Source organism: Mycteria americana, chromosome 5, assembly GCF_035582795.1.
Source record: "Mycteria americana isolate JAX WOST 10 ecotype Jacksonville Zoo and Gardens chromosome 5, USCA_MyAme_1.0, whole genome shotgun sequence".
In the NCBI taxonomy this organism is placed as follows: Eukaryota; Metazoa; Chordata; class Aves; order Ciconiiformes; family Ciconiidae; genus Mycteria; species Mycteria americana.
This window is the reverse complement of record NC_134369.1, coordinates 34,349,809-34,372,853: the sequence shown is the minus strand read 5'-3', so window position 1 is coordinate 34,372,853 and position 23,045 is coordinate 34,349,809. Positions and strand designations below refer to the sequence as shown.

At 38.2% G+C, this 23,045-nt stretch overlaps 1 protein-coding gene across 17 annotated transcripts in view; it reads left to right on the top strand.

Annotated features, from left to right (window-relative positions):
- SIPA1L1 (signal induced proliferation associated 1 like 1) overlaps positions 1–23,045 on the top strand; it is a 226,756-nt gene that overhangs the window by 188,054 nt on the left and 15,657 nt on the right. For all 17 annotated transcript variants that reach the window (XM_075502886.1, XM_075502876.1, XM_075502872.1 and 14 more), the window contains 4 exons: positions 7,219–7,368; positions 12,383–12,507; positions 15,298–15,416; positions 17,878–18,317. In XM_075502886.1, the coding sequence (XP_075359001.1) occupies positions 7,219–7,368; positions 12,383–12,507; positions 15,298–15,416; positions 17,878–18,317 (834 nt within the window). The remainder of the gene's footprint in view (positions 1–7,218; positions 7,369–12,382; positions 12,508–15,297; positions 15,417–17,877; positions 18,318–23,045) is intronic.

The following is a 23,045-nucleotide window of genomic DNA, read 5'->3' as shown; positions in this document are numbered from 1 at the left end:
GATAAAAGAAAGCTTTGATTTTGGGGAAGCTCAGATACTGCTATTCTTATTATGTAAAATCTCTAAAATCAACAAAGATGAAATTTTCATAGCCCTCAACTGCTGTCTCACTTAATTTTTCACCACTAATTTTCATACTTTCCATAGCGTAAAGATCACCTATCAGGAGGTACTGGAATCTGTGCGTGTTTCTGGTGCAGGTAGCAGTGATGGAGCTCCACTGTGCTTTGCTCCCTACGATTTGTTCTTTGCTCAGCTCTCAGTTGGTTGGAGAAATGAAGGACCAAGGGTAACCTGGTAATATGGGTACCAGGATCTATACTAGTGGTCCCTGCCATCCAAAAAGGGCACTCTAATTAACGTGATTATAAACATGACCCCACCATATATAAGATGGCTACTTCAGTGTCTCTCACTCTGCAGTATTTATGTTCTGCAGAGCAATTTTAAGGGATTTTAGAAAAGAGCGCCTGTCATTATGGCTCATTAGCAAAGCAGTACAGATATCCTAGATTTCCCTACTGCCATTAGAGCTTCACTTCTGAAAAGAAGGTACTGCCTAAGTGTTAGTGGGGCTGGAAACTTACCTATGAAGATCAGCATCAAGAAGTAATTTCAGTACTCAATTATAGCTGTCACCTCAATTTTAATCTTTGGTTGTGGTCTAGATATCACTAGCTATCACTTGTGTTTCTGCGGTGCTGAGACGCACTTCAGACTTGCTGATGTTTGACTGACCTTAATACTTAGTTGTTTTGAGACTGGAGCTGGCATTTATCCCTCTGTGCTCCTGCTTTTTGACTGCACGTTCTTCATTTATTGATTCGGGCACAGTGACAGTGATGGCAGATCTCATCTGCCGCTAAGAAACAGCAATCTATAGTTTGCTATCTACGTTTTAAGGGACATGGCAGCTGAGAAACCCATAGTAAATTGATCCATGTGGCTCTTTGAGCTCTGAATCTGAGATGATTTTTGGAACTAGCGCTGATAGCAGTCGCCCAGGACCACAGAAGGTTGGTACCGTTGTTAGCTGTAGCTCCAGTGGGTGGGATTTCAAAGAATAAAATAGAGGCGTTATAATATTTCTGTTGTATCAGACCTGACATGGTACTCATTTTAATGGTAACATAGCAGCAATAAATCCATGACTTATATTAAGCATTTAGAAAAAAACCTGAAGATTTGGGATTCAATTCAAACAAAAACAGTTTAACAGACAAGTGTTTCCCTCTGAGTACAAAGTGCTCTGAGAGTAGAGGGAGTACAGATGTAACACTTTTTGAACTACCTACTAGTGATATTTGACTGACGATCACTATATGTAGCTAGAGGCTCTAAATATGCATACTGAGTGAAATAAATTCAATTTTTTACCCGTGCTGAAATTTTCAGTTTAGTCCATTTAACTATGTTAAAAATAAGTAACGGCTGCATTACCGGTCCTGAGAACAGGAGGATTTCACTTCATATACATAAAAACATCTTGCCTCCCTATGAAGACTGCTGTTGTAGGTGGGACAGTAGCTTGCTTGACAGTCCGTGATTCTGAGAAAGCAGCCAAATGCCCAGTCCTGTGCCTAACCAGCAGAGTACTTAAATTTGCCTTTATTGAATGTCTTCATATATCCAACTCACTAGCTTATACTTAAATTCTCCCTGTTCCTCATAGTATGTTCCTCATAGTATCCTGGGTCCTTGAATGTATTCATGATTGATGTGCATATTTGTAGGCAGGAAAACCCAGAACTTTATAAATCTTAAAATAAATCTCTAATGTTACTGCAACATTAAGACTGAAAAATCTAATAATATAAATGCAATAAATTCCAAGTCATGGCTTCTTTCACAACATTAATTAGTCCACACGGGACACTCTACAGCCTATAACCCAAAATAAATATCAGTGTGACATATTAAGGAAAACAACAATAAACCACATATATGTGAAGTATGCCAGAGCTAATGTTATTGGAGAAGATGTAATTTTAGAGCTTGATTCCCCCCGCCACCGCCTCCTCCCAATTTTCAGTTTTTATTTTGTACACTTGGTTTCCAGACTTCATTAAGAAAAAAATGTGCAGGGAAAGGAGGTGAGATAGTGTTAGATGATAATCTCCTCTTAATTAACTTATCGTAAACTGGAACCAGTCTTAACTAAAACTTGATTCAACAAACATTTGAAAAGTGTGAAAACCAGTGAGCAAAGCATGCTGCTGGATTTGTGCGTGTGTGCGGTTCAGTACTGTACTGGATGAAAGCTCAAGGCTCTAACTAGAAAACTTCTGAGCACCGTCACTATTTTAAACCAAGTGGAAAACTGAATTACAGCATGAGTGCAGTCAAGCACTGGCTGTAAAATTCCACAGTATGAAAGTATTAAAACAATATTCATTAAGACTGGTTTTAAGTCTTATTGAGGACTTTGGAGCACAGTCTTGCCCTAAAACTTCTTCTTTGAACGATGCCTGTGTGTAGTCAGTGACAATGACCGTGCCAGTAGCAGTTTATAGGTTAATTCCTGCAGATAAATTCTAGTTTAAACTGTTCCCATATTATATAAAAATCCTAATCTGCTGCTGCCTAGCTTGGATCAGTGATGTTTTTCCTAATATAATCGAGCAGGTGGCTGTGCTCATCTTGCCACCTGTCAAGTGAGCATTGTAGCACACACGCTGCCTACCTCACAGGGGCTGAGGATTTGTTATTTTCAAGTTTTCATAACATTCCTCAAATTAAAACATGTACTAACATGAGATTATATATTTTGCATTTCCTCCTGGCACCAGGACCTAGAGCTGGATGTAGCAGTGGAAAATCAAAGGTTTGTTGGTACACCTGGTTGTATGGCCAAACTCTTGTGTTCCAAAAACATCTGAGAAGAGCCGTGCTGTGTCATGCCAAGAGTTGGTCTCTCTTGTTTGACAGTGGCCATCAGCAGGGGCCAGGGAAAAGCATAAGAAATGCTTACAAGTATAAAGGAAGACTGCTTACCAGGTCTGACAGTCTCCTGGCTGTCTGCTGTTTAAGATGGCCTGGAGCAGGGTGCACCTGTACTGCTGTGTTTAACAGCTGTGGGTGGTACCTTTTCATCCAGGTGCCTGCTACTTGGTCTCCTCATAGTTCCAGGTCTTCTGCTTGTTCTTTTGTCATGAGGGATAATGAATAATCGTTTTGTTTGCTTGATCCAATAGAATTCATGTTTGGATGGATTGAAGCAGATATGATAAAATTCTCTATAATCTGTGGAGCCATATAGCCTGTTCAGTGTTTCTTCATACGGAAGCCATTCTGTACCTCTGGTTGTCCCCTTGCCTGCCTCTGTATCTTTTCTTGTTATAATATGTGTTTTCTGAAATGCGATGATCAAATTGAAGAAGAATACTCGAAGGTATACGGTGTGGTGTGAGAAGGGACATTATGACAGCATAGCTGCATTTTCTGTTTCATTCGCTATCCCCTTCCCCAAAATTGCTGCTGTTCTTTTTTCCTTTTTGAATGGTTTGGTTTCCTTTTTAACATGAGAGCATTGAGTCAGTGTTTTCAGAGAACTGTCACATCTTGCAGTATTATTAGGATTGCAAAAATCAAACACGTGGAAGGTAAGCATGCCAGAATTACGATTCGCTGTGCAATTTTATCTAGAACTCCTGTGTAACCATATTTTCTGATACTTCCTTTGATTAAATTACGAGAATTTCTTTTAACAGAGGACATCTGCCTCATTCAGTTCACATACTGGATGCAGCTCATTAAAGAAGAGCCATTTAATATTTTATTTTCCTCTTCATTACTCCATCCCTTATTTACTGAATGGTATTCAAATCCTGCTGTAAAGATGCAATTATTAATTCCCCTCTAAGCTTTACAGTGGTGCCCATTATAGTTTCTGAATGCTTCATGGGTATTAATTAATTTTGAAAACTCTTGTGTGAGAAGAGATGTCTTTGGCCCTCTTCAGGTTAAGAACAAAGGTAGAGAGAGAAATTATGTTCTAATCATTTGCTGCGTCTTAATTTGGGCATCTCCTATTTGGAAGTGTGCCCAGCATTGTTAATATTTTATATGTTCAAATTACAGCTTCAGTTGACTTCAGCTGCTTTAGTAAGTTTTCAGCTCAGAAGCAAATCAGGCCTTGGAATCAAATAAGGGCTTTGAGAAACTTGCAATTAGTGACAATGAATGAAAAATTTTCTTTAACAAATATGCCAGTGGTCATATTGGAGTGCTGCAGCAAGTGCAAGATAAGAATTCAGTTTGCAAAGTCAGCGCTGAAATGCCTTGACTATAAGGCCACCCTTTCTCTTCTGCCAGCCTGTGCCTCCTTCGCTTCTGAGCTGTGCAGCTCTTGCCAGAGAAGTTGTAGCACAAAACAAAACTGCACGGGGCAGAGGTCCTGAGGGAGGAGGCACCTGTGTGTGACCATATAACTAAAGACTGCCTTAGGCCGTAGGCACAAAGCGTGCTAGACTGACGTTTTTCTTATGATGTGTATATTACATACCTATGCATACTGAAGACGTGGCGAAAACTACAGCTAATGACATGGAAATTAATTTATGAAGAGCAAGATGGATGCTTTCGATGTCTGTGTTGTCATACTAAACAAAATAAACATACGCCCATCCCACTCACTGCCTTCACAAAAGGTGATTTTCTTCCCGTACTTGGCAAGACTCAACCAGTCCTTTCAGGATTAACTAGATCTGTTAGAACAAAATCATGCACGGTATAATCCCAGTTCAATTGACTGCAATGTAATTGTATCTCTTTAATGCAATGGACGCTTGGCCTATTTTTAAATTCAATTATGGGACTCATGCACTTAACCATTTTGGAATTTATTCTTAAGGCTGTCTTTTGAAATAGATAATAGCTTGTTTTAGTTTTGTTTTTAATTATAAATAAAAGACAAGCACAGAATGCCTCAACTATAGGGGCACACTGCTAATACAATACTCCTTTTGTCTTGGGAAGTGCTTTTCATCAAGAGATTTCAAAGCAGCTCAAAAAGTCAATTGGAACTAATTTACTCTGAAGTTCTTTTGTCTCATGTATATGTTTCACATAAAATGAAATGTCTTTCACTATTAATGTTTTTAGTGCTATTGTGAACTGTACCAACAAAATGTATTGCTGCTTTAAATAATAGGATGTCCTACCTGACTGGTTGTTCATTGCTGTTGTTCAGACCAATTTATAATACAATTTTGTTTGCCCTCGAGGTCTTTCATCTTTGTAAATGAGTTACAACTCCATGACATAGTTCTGAAATCTTGACGTTCCTTCTGAACAGTGCTGTCACTTTTTGGCAAGGCATAGGAAGTAAAGAAAAGGCATAGCTGAATCTGAAGTGAAAATGTAAGCATTTTCCAACAGGAAATCATTTTACAGAAATTATTTGAGAAGTAATTGGTTGCCTTGCCATAAATTCTGATTTAGTATTGGGGAAAAAAGATCATACTTTTAAACTGAGTTTAAATGTGTTTGCCTATATAGATGGATGAATGCTATTGAAAGTACATATTTTTGTTGGTGGAACTATTTTTTTTTTTTGTCTCTTTATACGAGTGCCACTGGGAAAATGAACTGCTTGGCTCATGGCTCCCCAACTTTCCAACTCTTGAACTATGTTCTTTGCAATCAAATATTTCAAAATTGTTGCATGATAAATGTGAGACAAGTTAAATTCAGTTCCGGTAGACTAGAAAGGAATTACTGGATTTGATGTGGTACTTGTGATGGTCAGGCATTGCAGCATTCCTTTCCTGTCTGGGGAAAAAGAGTTACTATTAGTCATATGCACTTTATGAAATTCCAGATGATCAAGATGTTTGGTCCAGTTGTACTGCTCCTTCCATTTTAAGATTTTTTTTTTTAAGTTTACTGCTTTTTTGCAAAGTTCTGAGGAGGACAAATGCACATTTAATATATATATATATACACACACACGCGCGCGCTCTCTCTTTGGATATATACACATACGTAAGTAACATTAATCAGTGCAATGCTTTTTTAATTTTCAGAAGAATGCTTTTTTAAATTTCAGAAGAGTTTTTGAACTTTAAAAGTTCTTACAGTATTGTGGTGAGAGCTGATTAAAGTCTGCCACTCCTTTACAGGTATAGATTAAATGTCTAAGCTAAGATCTTATAAATTCCTGGACCCAAGTTGTGTACTGAGACAACTATCTATGTGTTTCACTGAAGTCGACGTGCACTTTTTAAATGTTAAAAGTTAAATTGCTATTTAACCTGTGTAAGTTATAGTATTTTTCCTAGTTAAAATGAGTAAAGGTTTGCGTTCACAGTAGGATTTTGATGTTCCTGGATGGCGTAATTCAAACTCCACTTAAATCACTGCAGAAGCTCTGAATGGCTTCAGTCACCACCGAGTAGAACAAAAAACTAGCTAGCAGCAGTGAATTTGATTGGGATTTGGGAAACAAAATGCACAAAGCAGAAAGTGATCTAAAAAAGCCTTCAACTACAGAACAGGATATACGAGTTGAGCAGTATAAGCCTGCTGCTTCCAGCCATTCTGCCCAGGTGCATGTGTTGCAATTCTAGCCCATTTATTTGCTGTATGATTATTCCGACAGGAGAAGGCTTCATATAACTCAGGTCTGTATTTTCAAACAGAGTTCTGAAATGTTGAGATAGTTTTATATTAGAATGTTAAGTTTTTAGGGGGGTATTTATAAATAACATTACATTTTTTAGTCCTTGTGATTTAATGTGGACAAGTTTGGTGGCATAGAGATAAGCTTGATACTCTTGGAAGAGTTTGCACAGACAGCTCACTACAGTTAGTTTAAATTCCAGGCAAGACTTCGTTTTGAGAATTAGAAATATTTTGTTCTGTTTGGTATTTGGGTGAGGAATGTCATGCTTCATTATTCCTTACAAGCAATCTGTAAAAACAAATCAGCACTTTAGGAACTGGGTTGTTTTCCTAGTGTGTGCCGGGATTTTCCTCCCACGCTTGCCTCTCTTCATTTGCTCCCTGCATCCAGCTTTTTACAGCTGATTTTCCGTGGTTTCCAATAGATTAATAAGGGGAAAATGTCTGATCCTTGAACTGACTTCATTTCTACTGTCTCCATGATGCCATGTTCTTTGCTGATGTGACAGTTTGCATGACATTGTCCATCATGCGTTGCACTATGATACTGCTGTTCAGTATCACTGATTTGACTGGTTCCTTTGCTCTGAACAGGTTGTCTCCCGGTTCTGATGTCTACGTCACAGTTTCATCCATTGCCTTAGCAAGATCGCAACAGTGCCGAAATTCTCCAAGCAATTTATCATCCTCAAGTGAGACTGGCTCTGGTGGGGGCACATACAGACAAAAATCTATGCCGGAAGGGTAGGCACCAGACTTTTTTCGTATTCTTTTTAGGAAGGTTTTTTGTTCTCTGTTCTGTTTGTTGTATGTTAAACTAAAGGAGTGCTTACACAGCCTCCTGTCAGCTGTTGTTTTCATGCATTAAAACATGTTTGTTTTCAAATATCACTGTCATGCTTCTTGAAAAAGTCCGTTTTAAAAACCCCTTGCTTCCACCTTTTCCCTTTGCAACCTAACTTCTCTCTCTGATCTTAATCTACAACTGCTCAGGTTACTATACAAAAGGACCTTTATGTATTTAAAAATCTTCATTAAAGGTGCTGGTTTCATGTTGCAAACGGCTTCATTTCACAGGTTTAGATTCTAAAATAAAATAAGTAATAGGCTTGGGACTTTGCAGTCTGTGCTAATAGCTGAAGCAAAGTAGTGTTGAGTGCAACTAAGACTTCAGATCTGTAGGCACAAAAGTGCTAAGTAATCTACAGCTAGCATCTTTTTCACATATTCCCAGTCATCCTGTTTTAAGGTGCTCTCTTCCAACTTTCCAGAAATCTTCAAACTCTCTGAAGTGATACAGTGTCAACGTAAGGGGCAACTTGCAGAGGAAGAAATTAAATCTGTATCATTTTCAGAGAGCACTGAAAGGATCAAGCACTGAAATCAAGCATCTCCAAGTAGGGAAAAAATAATTGGCAGCAGGAGAGCTGTCTACCACGTTGCAAATTTACTTCCTATAGAGAAGATAAAGGGGCAAAACTGCTGATAGTTTGCACTGCAAAGCTTCCCTCTGAAGTCTTCTTGAGTACATTGCAGGTCATTGTGTAATTCATTCTGGTTTGGGTCTTTTATAAAGTAGAAGTATCTTTTTCTCTATTTTAAAAAATACATTATTAGCAAGATTACATACCATTGGCAGGAACTGCTTAGCACAAGGCACTGTCTTTTGGCTGTTTCAGTGCCTGTAAGGGGACACTGCTCTGTCTCAGTCCAGAGAATGCTGATCTGAGCATGTGTTTGGACAAGTGCTGCTTCTTGCACCAGAGCGCTGAAGATTTGTCCTCCCTGTCCTTCTCCTTGCAGCTCAGTTTGAGGTTTTCTGAAGAGGCCATCTCTTCTCTGCTGCACACCTCCCTGAAGGCTTTGATTCATGAATCAATCAGGCCTGTTCAGGTCATTATTCAAGTTTGTGCTTAAGTCCTACTGACATTAGGAGATTTGCTCTAAACCCATTAAACTTTGCTGTAAGGAAGCTAAATAGAAGTGTGTCCAGAGCTCTGCAGCTGGAAAAAGCACTTAGCCTCTTTATATACGGCATACTTCCTGGCTCATTCATGCCAACAGCACTTATGTGTTGCCTTGAATTCTGAAGAGCAGCTTGTGCTCCCAGTATCTTGTCTGCTCTTTTCCAACTACGTCATTTGGTCTACTCAAAAAGGTATTGCTGCCATATGTCCTTAGACCATCACAACCATAACTGCTTGAGTAGGAAGGGATTTTCAGACACGCTGGGGTTTTTGTTTTGAATTGGCCTCAGAGCAGACCAGCACCCATCCCAACCCTTTTCCATCTTTTAAGTTAATTATACACATGTGTTCACTACAGCATTCTTCGAGCATTTTGCAAGTTCAGCAGAGAGATGTGTCCTAGAAACCTTGCATATACAGTCTTTTTGGTTTTGAAGCTTTAATTCAGTGCAAGGAAACACTGTTTAAATGCAATAATGAAAGAAAAATTAATATAAGAACGTTGCATGTTCCTTACTTGGACGGTTTTGGTTTTTTTTTTAAATAACTTATTAAACTCCAATTATTTGACTGTCATGTCCTATTGTTATAGGAAAAGCACTTTGCCTCCCATGCTGTCCTTGTACACGTGAATCGTATTTACTCAGCACTTTCCAAACATTTTCTACCAGGCTAAATGGAAAGCGTGAAAAATGTAATTATGAAGGAAACTTTCCCTTGCCTCAATAAGCAAAGTAATGTCTGTCACATTACTAAAAATCACTGCAGTTCCATGTGCATCTTCTATTGAGATTTGTCTGAGACACCAGATTCAGGGCAGCTCTGTAGTGATGTTCGATGTACTTAGGTAGAGCTGATCGGTGATTAACCCGTATATGTTGTTAAAATAGGGGAGAGATGTTGTAGCATTCAATTGTTAAGATGTTGGAGAGAAGGATGGGCTGGAGTAGGTACCTAGCCAAGGGGACACCATGTCCTGAAGGTAATCTTCCCGAGGTGAGGCTCCAGTGTGCTCTAGGTATGCCAGTCCCTGAGATTTCCCAGTGCAGGAAATCTCAACCGCATAATTTGTGTATACATTTCTCTCTTGTTGCATGAGATGACAGATTTGGAAAGTTTGTGAAACTCAAATGACTGGAAGCATGGGTGTGAGTCCAACCTCTGTCAGACATGGGTAAGAGCAGTAACTGCTGCCTCTTCTAGATTATTGGTCTATATCCTAAGCTGGGTATAGGCAAAACTTCACTGCCTTCAAGAATGTCCACCTTGGTCTTGCTGTATATATGTGTTTCGTATACTTATCCTGTGTTTACCTGAAGGTATGTATATGTAATAAATGATTACAGAATGTAAAAATGAAATTTGAAAATACCGAAATAATGAGTTTCTTCTTATGACATATATATAAAATGTATATTTAAACAATTTTCCTGTTCTTTTAATCCCTATTGATTTCTCCTTCAAGTTTTTTGGGTTTGTTCCTACATACCCTAATGGGCTATACATTTAAGCAGCATAGAATATAGCACCACCTGCATTTATTATTCCTGCTTTTAAATAGCCCACTTCATGTAAAGAAAGGAAATCTAAAGACATTTCTTGCTGCTCAGTTGGTAGAGCAGTGATTTTAATGAAATAAAATTAGCAACATGGTGTTTTTGTATATTTTTGATCTTGAAAAAAGATCCCACATCATAAAATATGCCAAATGCAAAATTGACAGCTTTCGTACATATGAACATTATGGGATGTAGGTCAGAGGACAATGCATAGAAAGTATAATATTGATACAACACAACTTCATCACACCAAGGTTTCTTGGGGTTTTGGCTTTTTCTTTTAGATAACAACTTCCAATTATTTTGTCATGAAAATATATTCTTCCCAAATTACTCTACAAGTCTTAAAAGTTTGAAAACTACCTCAGATCAGTGTTTAAAGAATCAATCAGCTTTTGAAATGTTGTGTTTAGTCTTGTTATGCATCTATTGAATTGCTATTGAATTCATCATGTTTAATCGAGGTATTTGGTCAAGTGAAATTCTAGCTAGTCTATGTGGATAGAAAAGGAAAAGCATTACTCACATAATGCAATTTCAATTTAAATTGTTTGCTTTCAGAATGGAGGTATATCCAGGTGTTCTTCACTTCATCAAAGCATGTGTTGGTTGTACCAGGGAGCGGTGAACAAAAAGGAAGTAGGGTCATGTTTGGGTAAAATCTAGAAGGCCCAAGTTTCAAAACATGACATTTAGGAGCTGTGCTGCATGTACACGCACATTCCAGCTGCTTGTCTAAGGATAGGAGTGGGATTTTGTTGTTCTGAGTCATGTGATATTTCTTTGGTGGGTTCATTTGAATTAGTAAGTACATAAACTTTCAAATGGGGTAACCACGTTGAGCTTGTTCTGATAGGGTGGTAGATGGCTGTTTTACGTTGGGGTTGTGTGGGGCAGTCTGTACCTAGTAGAGTGAGTAGAAAGCACAGTTTGAGGTATTTTATTTTCTGTTACTATGTTAGACACTTGGAGCTAGAGAAACTCCTTGATACATAGAGAATATATCTGCTTGTAATTCTTTCGGGTGTTACTCTGTGTATGTAGAGTTTTGGTAACATTTTTTTCCTTCAGGGTATGTCTGATTTTAAAAAAAAAAAAAAAAAAACCCACAAAACAACAACTCAGAAATGCATTATTCTTCACGAATTCTTAATGATTGATCTGCTAATTCTGAATCCAACTACAATTCTTACAGACTTATGGATGATTTAGAAGTAATACAGAATTATAGATTTAATTCTTATAGACTTCTTTCATAATGCATGTAGACTTCGATATGGCGTGAAGGCACTGTGTGTCTCCTTTGTCATTAGATTGTTCTCCTTGAGTTTTCTTTATCTCTGTTCAGCTTTCCAAAATCCATTTGACTAATCTAGCAGGATTTACAAAAAGTCCATTGAAGTCAGTATGCTTTCTTCTACAGCAATAGGTATACACATCTCACTGCTTTCCTACACCTGTATTTACTTTACACCAGTAAATTCAAATTATTTTATGATCCAGTAACTTCATAATTTACAGAATTTATACCTCTCAGGTTTTGGGAGTCCATAACCAATACAGCCAACACTTAATTAAAATGTTTGTCAGTGTAATATTGCCCCAAATGAATCGATGTTGTTTGCATGTGTGTCTGCGTCACCTAGGTATGACCTTAATAGTCTTTTGCTTAGAACTCAGTAAAGTGGCTGAGATCCATGGGATCGTCCCAACAAACTTTCTGATGCTCACTTTGACTAGATTGGGGTAGTACTTTCCCAGTTAAAAGGATCCATCCCTGAAATCTTTTCCCAGTAAACACATCTCATTTCCCTATGTGGCTTTCATTCAAACTTTTAAGTTTTACTCATTGCGGTCAATTTTCTGTAACCATGTAACGGTCTGGTCACCTTTCCATGTAAACATCTATGTAAATGAAAACAAATACTTTTATTTCTGGATGTTTTGGATCTCGTTTTTTAATTGTATGCACTGTAACTAGATGTTCTTTATCAAAGATGCTCAATAAATTAATATGTACTGTAATCTTACGCATTAAAGGTGCTAAATGGGTCCTGGAGCTGCCACAAAAATTAAATGGAAAATCATTATAAATCCCTCAAACAGTTGTGCTATGTATTGCTCTGCCCTGTTTTTTGACACTAGCTTCTTAAAAGTGCTCTTTTCCCCTTCTGTGAGATTTATGCATATTTAAAATCATTATCTGCTTTGTTTTTTGGGGTGTTACAACAGGTTTGGAATTAGCCGTAGATCCCCTGCTTCCATTGACAGGCAGAACACGCAATCAGATACGGGTGGTAGCGGCAAATCCACACCCAGCTGGCAAAGAAGTGAGGATAGTATCGCTGACCAGATGGGTAGGTAATTAATTCTTTACAACGAGCAAGTGGTGCTAACCCCAAGGTGACTTCGGCAGTACCTTTCCATGCAGAGAGAGAACCCTCTTAAGCACTGTTTTCAGTGTCTTTGAAAGTTAACCTTGTTCATCAGGATGAATAATTGGGTCTGGAGCATATACTAGCTTCTGGGGTCTGTTTCCTTGAGACCTATGAGTATCACCTGAGGAAGAACTTGAGTTTTTCATTTGGTTGTGGGACTAAATCTACCTTAATGCTCTACCTTAATGCTGAAACACTGTCCTTTCAGAAGCAGTTGGGTAGACACACTTATTAATTTGTCTTGCTGTTGAGGACTTGTTTGACCTCGCCCACTCTCCTGAGTGGCTTGGCTTAGTTTATTTTTTGCTTAGTTTGGCTGAAGTGCTTGTGATGCTCCCTTTCAAACAGTGCTGTATAAATGCAAATTGATTGTTTGATCATTGAAGCTATAAAAATACCATGTACAAAATGGAAAAAACGCAGTTAAAGTTTAAATAGTGAAGTAAATCTATAGCTTGGCAATCACCTTCCACTGGTGTATACGTTTTCTTGCACTTGGCAATTAAGCTGTCAGCTGAGGGAACATAGTAACTACATAAAGCAGCTGGGTACTGAGAATTTGCATTGTTAAGCCTTCATTTGAAGTTTTTGCACATAGACCTTCTGCTACAGCTATGGCTTGACTTGAGGGGATACCAATGAGAATGACGCCAATGGAAACGTCCGGTCTACAAACAGCATTGATCCAACCTGATGACCATGGTCAAGATTGCTAGATAGTTTTTTTTTCTAACCTTGTTGCCATAGATCAAACAATTCCATACTTTTTCTATCGCACGTATAGATCATCATTTTACTGCAGCACAGCTTTTGTTCTATATAAATGGGCTAGTGTTGAACACAGAATAAGGTTCAGTGAGATCAGCAGGAGTTTAAGGCAAATGCCAGCCTCAAGTTCTGGAGATGTACTTTGTTCACATACCTTCACAACCTCGGTGAGCTGTGCCTTGTTATTGAAGCCATCTGTCAGTCCCTCCCTCACAACTCCCCCCATACTTCTCACTAAAAAGCTGTGATTATTCTGATCTGCAGTTCTCATTTTGACAGAACGATTTTTAATCGCATATGTTTTGATACTGTTGTGATGGTAACGACACATGTAAAACTGATCTTTTGCTCAGCATTACTCTAGCAGACCAACAGTTGGGTGTTGATGCTGGCACTGAGTGGAGCTGCCAGCAAGTTCTGTTGTACAATGTCAGGTGTCACCATATTAGTGAAATAAATAAGACAGACCAAAAAGAACAGGAAAAATTGTGTGGCGGAAGAGATGGCTCCAGCATTTGGCAAAGGCTGAAAATGCATACTGATACATATAATCCCTGTATTTTATCTCTCGTGTATTGTCCTGCATTCATAGAGTCGCAGTTGGACGCTGCATCTCTGACTGGAGACTTTGTTGCCAGTCTGGTGAATCTAGGTGAAAGTTTGGTTCTGTGCCAAGTAAGCACATTTCCACTTGGGATAATCTGTCTCCAGGTAAATAAGGCATTAGGTGCAGTGAATCCACACACTCACTCCTTCCTGGCCCATTCTTAGCTACAGAAGACCTTTGTTCTTTGTGCACCAACACTGCTTGTTGCCACTTGGCAGGGGGAATCAAGGTTTATTATTATTATTATTTTATTTTATTTTGAAAAACATTTTTAATTTAAATTTTTTAAAAAGCTAATAATGCTGCAGATCAAGGTGAACAAACCATAGCTGTGTTGGGGAAAGCGCTGATAATTACCATGGGTATTGTTGTACTTGATGTTCATAAGCACATATTCTACATAAAAGCAGCAGTTTTAGAAGTGCAGAATATTGCATAACCACAGGAGAGAAGATACAGGTAAAAAGTTACAACTAAGAAAGATTATTTTAAATACTGACCTTGTGCTCTGAGAAGGCAGTTACCTACCTGAAGGGCTGTGTCTGAACACCCTCTGGACCTCCATAGTTATCTCCTAGGAAAAAAATAAGCTTAATTGGCAAAGAGCACTCCTACAAGTTTCTGCAATAACATGAATGATTTGAATTCTGTCCGGTTTTGTCTGATTTAGTTTAATAATTATTCCTTTCTTTTGTGCATCTATGCAGTTTCCACATTTACAGCCATCAATTTTTAAGGGAATATTGTCATTTCAACAGATTTTTGCTATCTCTTCAATTAGAAAATGTTTATTTAACTCACCTTAACTTTGATAAGAAATACGTGTAGTTAGTTTTACTGGAGAAAATGTGTTCATTTAAGTGATCACTGTAGACTTTTGCTATTGTCCTGCCTTGCGCAGAATACAATTTAAGGAAATGTGGATCTTCAGGTTTTTTTACTCTCTTGTCCACAGGCAATGTACATATAGAGATACAATGTCAATACAATGTGAAAATGAAGATTCTGCTGTTTTAATGCTCTGATACAGTGCTGTTGGACAATAGGGGCATGATACCATTCAGGTTGTTCTAACAAAAGCCAGGATAGTGGCTGGTGTTTTTTCATGACGTCTTAACTGATTTACGCCAGGCAGGAATGGGCCCTCACTTACTCACCTGTGTTTTGTTACAATATGTATTTTGTTTATTTGGAATGAATTTCATATTAGGTATCCAAAGTTTTTTTGCTAATGGTAGTATTGGAAAAATTGCATTGTAAAATTAGATGACGCATTTTCTTAGTTTGTTGTACTGCTTATGCTCTTTAGTACATCGTTGTGTGCTGTATTGCAGAACCGACATGCCATCTCCCAGCAGTATCAAAAGTGCTGCCATCCTTCAGAGAAAGCCCCAGTGGAAGACTGATGAGACAGGATCCTGTGGTTCACTTGTCTCCAAATAAGCAGGGTCATGTAAGTTATCCTAAAAAAGTAATTAACGTTTTTCTCTTGCTCCACAAGCTCTTGATTCCAAAAGTGGTGTTCAAAGTTATATTTAGTGTCAGTTAAAAAAAGAAAGAAAAAATCCTCAAGCCCTGTTCCCTACTAGAACATGGAGGAAGTAGTAGAGCAGACCTGTTGTTTCCTGAATCCTACAGAAGCTAAGCACAGCCTACTGAAATATTTATTAGTTTTGTCACCAGTGGAACAGCAACTTCTTGTCTGTTATCTTGTGTTAAGTAGAAGATTTGTGGGAGTTTGCAAAGCTATTCCTAGGCCTCACATGTGAGACTTAAAGTTTACTAATATATTTTATAGTGCAACACTCAGCTGCTTCTTTGAAACAGAATAGTGATCTTGCTTTCGGTTTTGTATTTTTTTCCACTTTCCTCGTCTAGTGTAACTATTACTTCGTTTCCATAACCTACCTTGCACAGTGTTGGAAGACTTTGTCTGAAAGGTCTGCTGGAATCCTGCCAAAAAAGTCTGTCTTGTTTTATTTGTGTTTAGTGTCTAAATGGTAAATTCTGCCTTTCTGTCTCTGCAGAGTTAGATATTCACACCTTTTTGGAGACTGTCACTTCCTGATTTACATACAGAGAGATAGATAAATGCAGCAATGTTCATAAATTTAAAAGGTCTTGAAAATTATTTAAGTCACGAGACTCAAAAAATCCCATCCTTTAAACTTTAAATTACCCAATAAGCTGTATCACTTGGTTTTTTTATTTATTTGTATGATCAGCTAAAATAAGGAGTTGTGTTGCGTGATTATACTGAAAGTATTAGTTGCATTTGTTTAGGTGTGAGAAAGTCTTTAATTGGTTCCTGTTATTTGCTCCTGCTTACCAGTGTTGTTCTTTCAATACAATTGGCAGTGTTGCTTTTAGGTTATTAATTCATAACAACATATCTTTATTTAAAAAAAAACCACCACACCAAAAAAACCCAACAACACCACACATGTCTTCATATTCTTAGGAGCACAAACTAGCTTTTATATTTAGATTGACCTGTTTTCCATGAGATGTATTTGACCGTATAATGATGTAATACATAACTCATTAGCTTGCTTGCAAACTGTAGCACTGGAATTATTAATGCTTGCATTCTTCTCATTTAGTCATTGTTAAAGTAAATCTTTATTATGTAGACAGATGGATGGGGGGAGTGATGCAGTTCCTAATGAAGAGCAGTAACTTTAATTGGAGATAACTAGGAGTCCAGATCAACTTAATATTTCTCCTGATTTTCTGTCAATTCTTGCTTTAGTATAACAAGAAATGTGGATGCTGAAATTTCTTGCTCTCCGTATACATCCATTCTCTATTTTCCCTCTTTTCCAGTGAAAACAGCAGCAGTATCTAATCTTTCACATTTGGCTGGGATCTCTGCCCATGCCTGTTTGGTAAAACTCCAGGGGTAGAGAAATAGGAAAGGTTGTTCTAAGTCTCCTTTCCATCCCTTCCCTTATTCCTGGGCCATCTGGTCACCAAAGTAGTCCATTGTCTACTGAAAAACTGCTTCAGTTCTGATGATGTAGATGATCAGAACGTAGATAAATTCCATAGGTGGAAACTAAAATTAAGGAATTCAGATGGATATAAGTACCCCAAAGGTAAGTGAGCCACTAAGCAATGATAAGTGTGTGGCAAGAAATTCTTCCTGTAATGGGATGTTCCACCAATGCCCACTATGGCATTGAGGGCATTCAGTTTCTTCGTAACAGCTGGCTGTAATGAAAGACAGAGCACACAAACCAGCCAGACACTGGCATGCCCTGATGGGACAATTTCAAAGCATTGCCTTTTGGAAAACAATTTCAGATTAGTTAAATGGCATTTCAGTGGTCATTTGCAAAGGACACTCCTGCTAAGGAGGAAATATACCCTACCCTACAAAGGGGTAGGAAGAGCAGTGGTTATTTTGCCCTACTTTAACCTTTTGGTAGGCAATTGGATTATTAAAATAATATGTGCACTTTCTGTGGATTAGTTATGTTTCATGTTCTAAAACGTTGGAGTCTTAAAATTAGAATATTTTTATTGCAGTAGTTATAAACCAAGTCAAAATCTACATAGCTCAGGCAATTTCATTGGACTGGGCTGAGCAGAACTGTGCTTGGAAGGAAACGGTGTAAAGTATTTTGGGACAAAAACAACTCTGGCTTTCCCTGAACAGTTAAGACATGGCTTCCAAATCCATATGAAAGCTTTTTATGTGCACCCAGAACAGAGCACATGCATTGTGTTGGAATAAAATTTTTAGAGTTTATTAGTCTCCTTAATGTATCTATCCAATACCTCAAGGTAGAAGAGCTCCTATTGTACAGTGGTGACTTGTGTAATTGTTTATTTCCTCCTCCTCTTTATTGCCGTAATTCTGAAATAAACCTACAAGTGTGGTTTTTTTTGGATTGTTGTTTCTTCTGTAGTCTGACAGCCACTACTCCAGCCATTCCAGCAGCAATACTCTCTCCAGCAATGCCTCCAGCGCTCACAGTGATGAGAAATGGTATGACAGTGGAGAGCGCACTGAATCAGAGCTGAACAGCTACAACTACCTGCAAGGGACTTCAGCTGATAGTGGCATAGATACCACTTCCTACGGACCTAGCCATGGCAGCACTGCCTCCCTGGGAGCAGCAACATCTCCCCGTACAGGGCTAACAAAGGAGAAAGTGGCACCGCTGTGGCATAGCTCCAGCGAAGTGGTCTCCATTGCAGACAGGACATTGGAAAAAGAGAGCCACATAGACCGAAAGACAGAGTCTTCACTGAGCCTGGATATTCACAGCAAGAGTCAACCAGCCTCCAATCCTCTAACGAGGGAGAACAGTGCTTATAGTCTTAGTGATGCCGTCTCGCATACAAGGTAATTTTCACCTCTTATGAGACTGACCCCTCCACGCTCATTTGCCCGTTCTCACTCTAGCCTATTGAAAGCGAGAAGTGGATGTTGAAGAGAGTTTTCTACTTATGTTAACCAGTGTTTTGAAAGATCTCACTGTGCAGAATGCTTGAAAATTAAGACCACCTTTAGTCTTCACATCTGCTACTGCTTATAACACTCAAGAGTGTCTTTGAGCGCATATTCCATACTGCTGCTGCTAAACTAACGTAAGACAGACACGTGTCTGATGTGTTTATAAGGAATATCTTGCAAGAACTGCAGTTCATATATGGATCAGAAAGGAGATCAGTCCATTTTATTAATGCACATAATCTTTAATATGTGTGTTCAATATGAGGTTCTTTATTAGTCTTGCAAGTATGTGTTTCAGGTGGTTTGCATTTTTTCCCCAGTCTTTTTGTTTAGAAGTGTGCCTGCAGTCAGTATGATCAAGACTGAGAGCAAGTTGCTTGGGAGTGCTAGCATGTAGATTTTAATCTCGTTCTGCTGCAAGCTTGTGGGTATGACACGTTACAGTCACCTTCCCTCCCTTGGTTTTGCCACTTGTAAAATTGGCAAGATCAAGTACATGTATAATGTGCTTGAACACCTCAGATGGAAGGTACCTACTTTACAAGTTAATCAGAGCTGCTAGAGGCAGAAAATATTTTAGACCATTTTCCTAACCCATTTCCCAAGAAGTATTCAGTGTGCTTTTTGAAACACTCATACTGTGGCATACTAGCAACAAGAAAAAACCACCCCTCTTTCAAGAAAGATGTGTGATCATCATAATTTGTTGGCCTTCCGGAGCCTGACTGTTGCATTTTTATTCTTAAGGCACATCCATTTTGAGTGCGCAGCTAAAATACCTACAGGCTGGAAGTCTGAAGCAATTTTTGCTAATTGTTTTGAGCAAAGCTACATTTATGCAAGGCTAGATGTTTGTCAGACAGTTTAACAGCTCCTCATACGGTAGCTGCAAATAGGGGTTGTCATAGAGACTGTAATGTAGTGAATGGTCTCCATGTACTTTGTCATAGTAATTTTGACTAAGTAATCTATTAATGGTGGTCCTGCTCTGGTTTTCTGGCTTGCTTGGTTGGCCATTTTTGGCACTAAAGCTCATATTCAGTTGGTATAAATCCTACCCAGGCCTTTGAGACTGGTGTTTCTAGTACCTATGCATGCATGAAGGACTCAAGCAAGTCTGTAGAAAACACTATGCAGAGGGATTTACTTAGATTTTGGGCAATGTTAGCACGTGCCCCTTTCTTGAGGGTAAAAATCTATATGGTGGTTATCTGCAGTTTTATCCCTTTTATTTTAAGACAAGCATGTTTATATGCATTTTTTTTAACATTGACTAGAATTTACCACGTGCCCTGCAGTACTTCTCTGAATGTAGCTAGTAGTAGCATTAAATGTGAGTTTGTTTTACAAAATGCTGATTGTAATAAAGTTGTCAGTAGCATTTCCATTTGGAAGGAATTTTTCAGAAGGGACTCAAGCCTGGAAAACTTATATGTAACTCTTGGAAGCTTTATTGTAAAGATGTGCCTAATGGGAATGGCATCTTTGTACATCTGAGGTTCTGGTTTCCTCTTCTCTGAGCACCAGATAGGGTTAGTTCAATAGAAAAGCTGAGAAAATTTAATAGAAATAAACATAACTTCACAGGGCAGGCATACCCTGACAGCTCTCGTCTTTGCCTTCTGTGGATACACTTTGCAACTTGATTGCAAACTTAAGGCTAGAATGTTGTCTCATTATTTATTATATTATAGCATTGTGTCTCCAAACATGGTATTTTCTCTGGTTGATTTGGATTAATTTATGTGATGTTTCCCTGATGATACTGAAATGATTCTCTACATGATATTTTGGGGCTGTTACTGAAATTTCCAGATAAAGGTTCCCTAGGCTTTATGCTAAAGAAAACAGTTGGGATTTTTTTTTTCCAGTTTCATTTAAAAATCAGATGTTAAAAATGCAGCTCTCTGCAAAGAGGAGTAGTAACAATTTTGGAACACGTGGGGCACGATACTTGAGAAATACTGCAGTCCTTGCACCCACATCGTTTATTTTGGTGGAGAAAAAAACAGACTGACGTGTGTTCCTTCTTTATTATTTCTTATTTTTGAAGGCTAGAACATGTGTTTGGTGCCTCACAATAAAGCAAAGGCACAGTCTGGGCTAAAAAGCTTTCATTTTGTTGCTCATGGTGTCCTCAACTGGTGCTTGCACACTGAACAGCAGTGTGACCTGAGGAAGACCCTAGGTCCAGCTGTTTGCTCCCAACTCTCTTATAGCTCTTTCTATGGAGGCACAACAGCTTGGAGCTGGAGGCTTGTTAAACTGGCACTTCCAAAATGTAACCACAGCTGCCTGCTTCAAGGAGGTGAAGGAGGGGAGACTAAAGGATGATTCTGAACAGGCTACTTTTCATGAGAAATGAACAGCTTAATTGGTGTGTTCCTCTATCAGTTTCTAAATTGTTATCCTTTGTTGTTTCTCACTTTTTTACCTTTTGCCTGTGGATGCCAGAATGTCTGTAACGTCTTTAGAGTCGGGTTTCTGAGCAAGAAGAAAAAGAATTTGGCCCTAAAAAGAACTCGGTGACAAAAGAAAAGAAAATAACCACAAATTAGAGTGTTTGTGTCTGTAGAAGACAGGAGCGATAATTAGTGTTCAGATCATTTGATGGTGCATAAAAGAACTTGTACCTGAGAACTGGTGGCAAAATGTAAATTATAGTGATTAACTTTTATAGCAGAGCTTCTGGCTGAGTTTTATTTTTCTTCTCCACCCCCACTCCCTAAGTCCTTCCTGATGATTGTGCAGATTTCTCATAGCATCCCAGGAGAATTGAATTATGTAGGCCAGTAATTATACAGAATCATTATAGCTGAATGTCATTAAATGAAGCCATATGCACTGATGGCATGAATTCCCTAGGAAAAAAAAAATAAAAATCAAACTTTCATTTCCACCTAAACTACATGGTTTCTTATGGTCCTCTTACCAAAACTAGAAGGCAAATCATGGCTATTTCTAATCAAGTATCTTTTTCAATAGTTCTGATAATTTTAATATACTTAAAATATTATTTAATGGTTGTAGAATACTTTTATTAATGGCTCAACTGCAATTCTTGCAGATTGTCATGTAGTATTTGAATTTTTCCTTAATTTAATCCTTGATGTCTCAATAATTGAGGTGGGAGGTGGGGGACCAACAGTGGCTATCTCTGTGTCCTGAGAATATGAGGACTGAATTTCTTCCAGATATAATCAAGCTGGTCCAGGTGTCCGTTACAGTATGAGGGATCCTCTCCATGCTTCTTGGTGTCGAATACTCTAGTAACTTCCCATCACTACCATAATGTTCCAACTCTGATTTAGTTTTTCTAGAGTTTATCCAAAGCCTCTTGCTCTCAAAATATGCTCTCAATTAACAAGTGTGTGTCTCTATCTGTCAGTATCCTATTGACCTGCTTGTCTTTACTTGTAGGGTGAAAAGCTTCAGTCATATCCACAGTTCTGTACATAGTTCCTGAAGGAGACTATCCTCCCAAAATACTATATTGTAAAATCACAGCTCAAAATATGCAGTACACTTTAAAGAAAAGTATCTTTAAAACTGTATGCTAATTTTCTTGCTTATTTGCCAGGCTGCTCTTGGCATCTATTATATGATACATATTATAATAAATATTAAAGTAATAATACTTAAAATACACAATGTGTATATACAGTATGATATATAATAAAAATTATAATAATTTAATTATATATACATATGCAGTTTATATATAAATTTTATGTAGAGCATGCTGAACATAACTTTTTGCCCTCTTTGCCTAGTAATATTAAGGATCAACACTACTGGCCTATATAGGAGTTGTTATTGCTTTTTATCAATAAATGTTTTTGCACAACTAGCACTTCCTTGACAACTACCTGATGGATTAAAGAACTATGAAATGTGATCAGAACCTCTCTCTTCCTACACTGAAGCAAAAGACTTCTCCACTTCTTGAGTGTATTTAGAATAGGGTAAAAATGAGAGAAAGAAAAAAAAAAAAAGCCCCATACATTTTCTTTAAAGATGTGCATCTTCCCCAAATCTTGGTGGCTTAATTTTGTGGTGGTGATGCCTCACAGATGGGCTGGTTTACTCAGCATGTGTAGGAGTTCTCTTTCAGTATTGAAAAAGAAGAGAGAAGGGGGAATGAAGAGAAATTTACTGCTTCTCTCCGTAGCTCTTATTTTTCTCTGCTTTCTTGCTATAAATTATGTTTACTTATATCTGTTACAAATACGAAGGTTGTGATGTGCAGCGCCAAATACACGGGCTTGATGGACAGGAAAATCTCTTCCTGTATTTTCCCAATCTGCCATCTTTTCTAAAGGCCTTTCAAATCTACAGATGGAGGGAAGAAAAAAATAATTCTATAATACAAAATCTGTATTATTGTCATTTGAATTCTATACATATCAGGGGCAAGATGCATCCCCCCATGTGAGGGACTTCACAGCCATCCCCATGTACATTAGATGGAAGCATGGGCTGCAGCAGCCCGTGCTGTTTGAGGTGGGAAAACTATACAGTCCACTCAGACTCCTCATTAAATCCACAGCACTTAGCTGTTGGGACTCATGATGCTTAACCTGAGCCACATGAAAATGAAACATAGTTGAAGGTGAT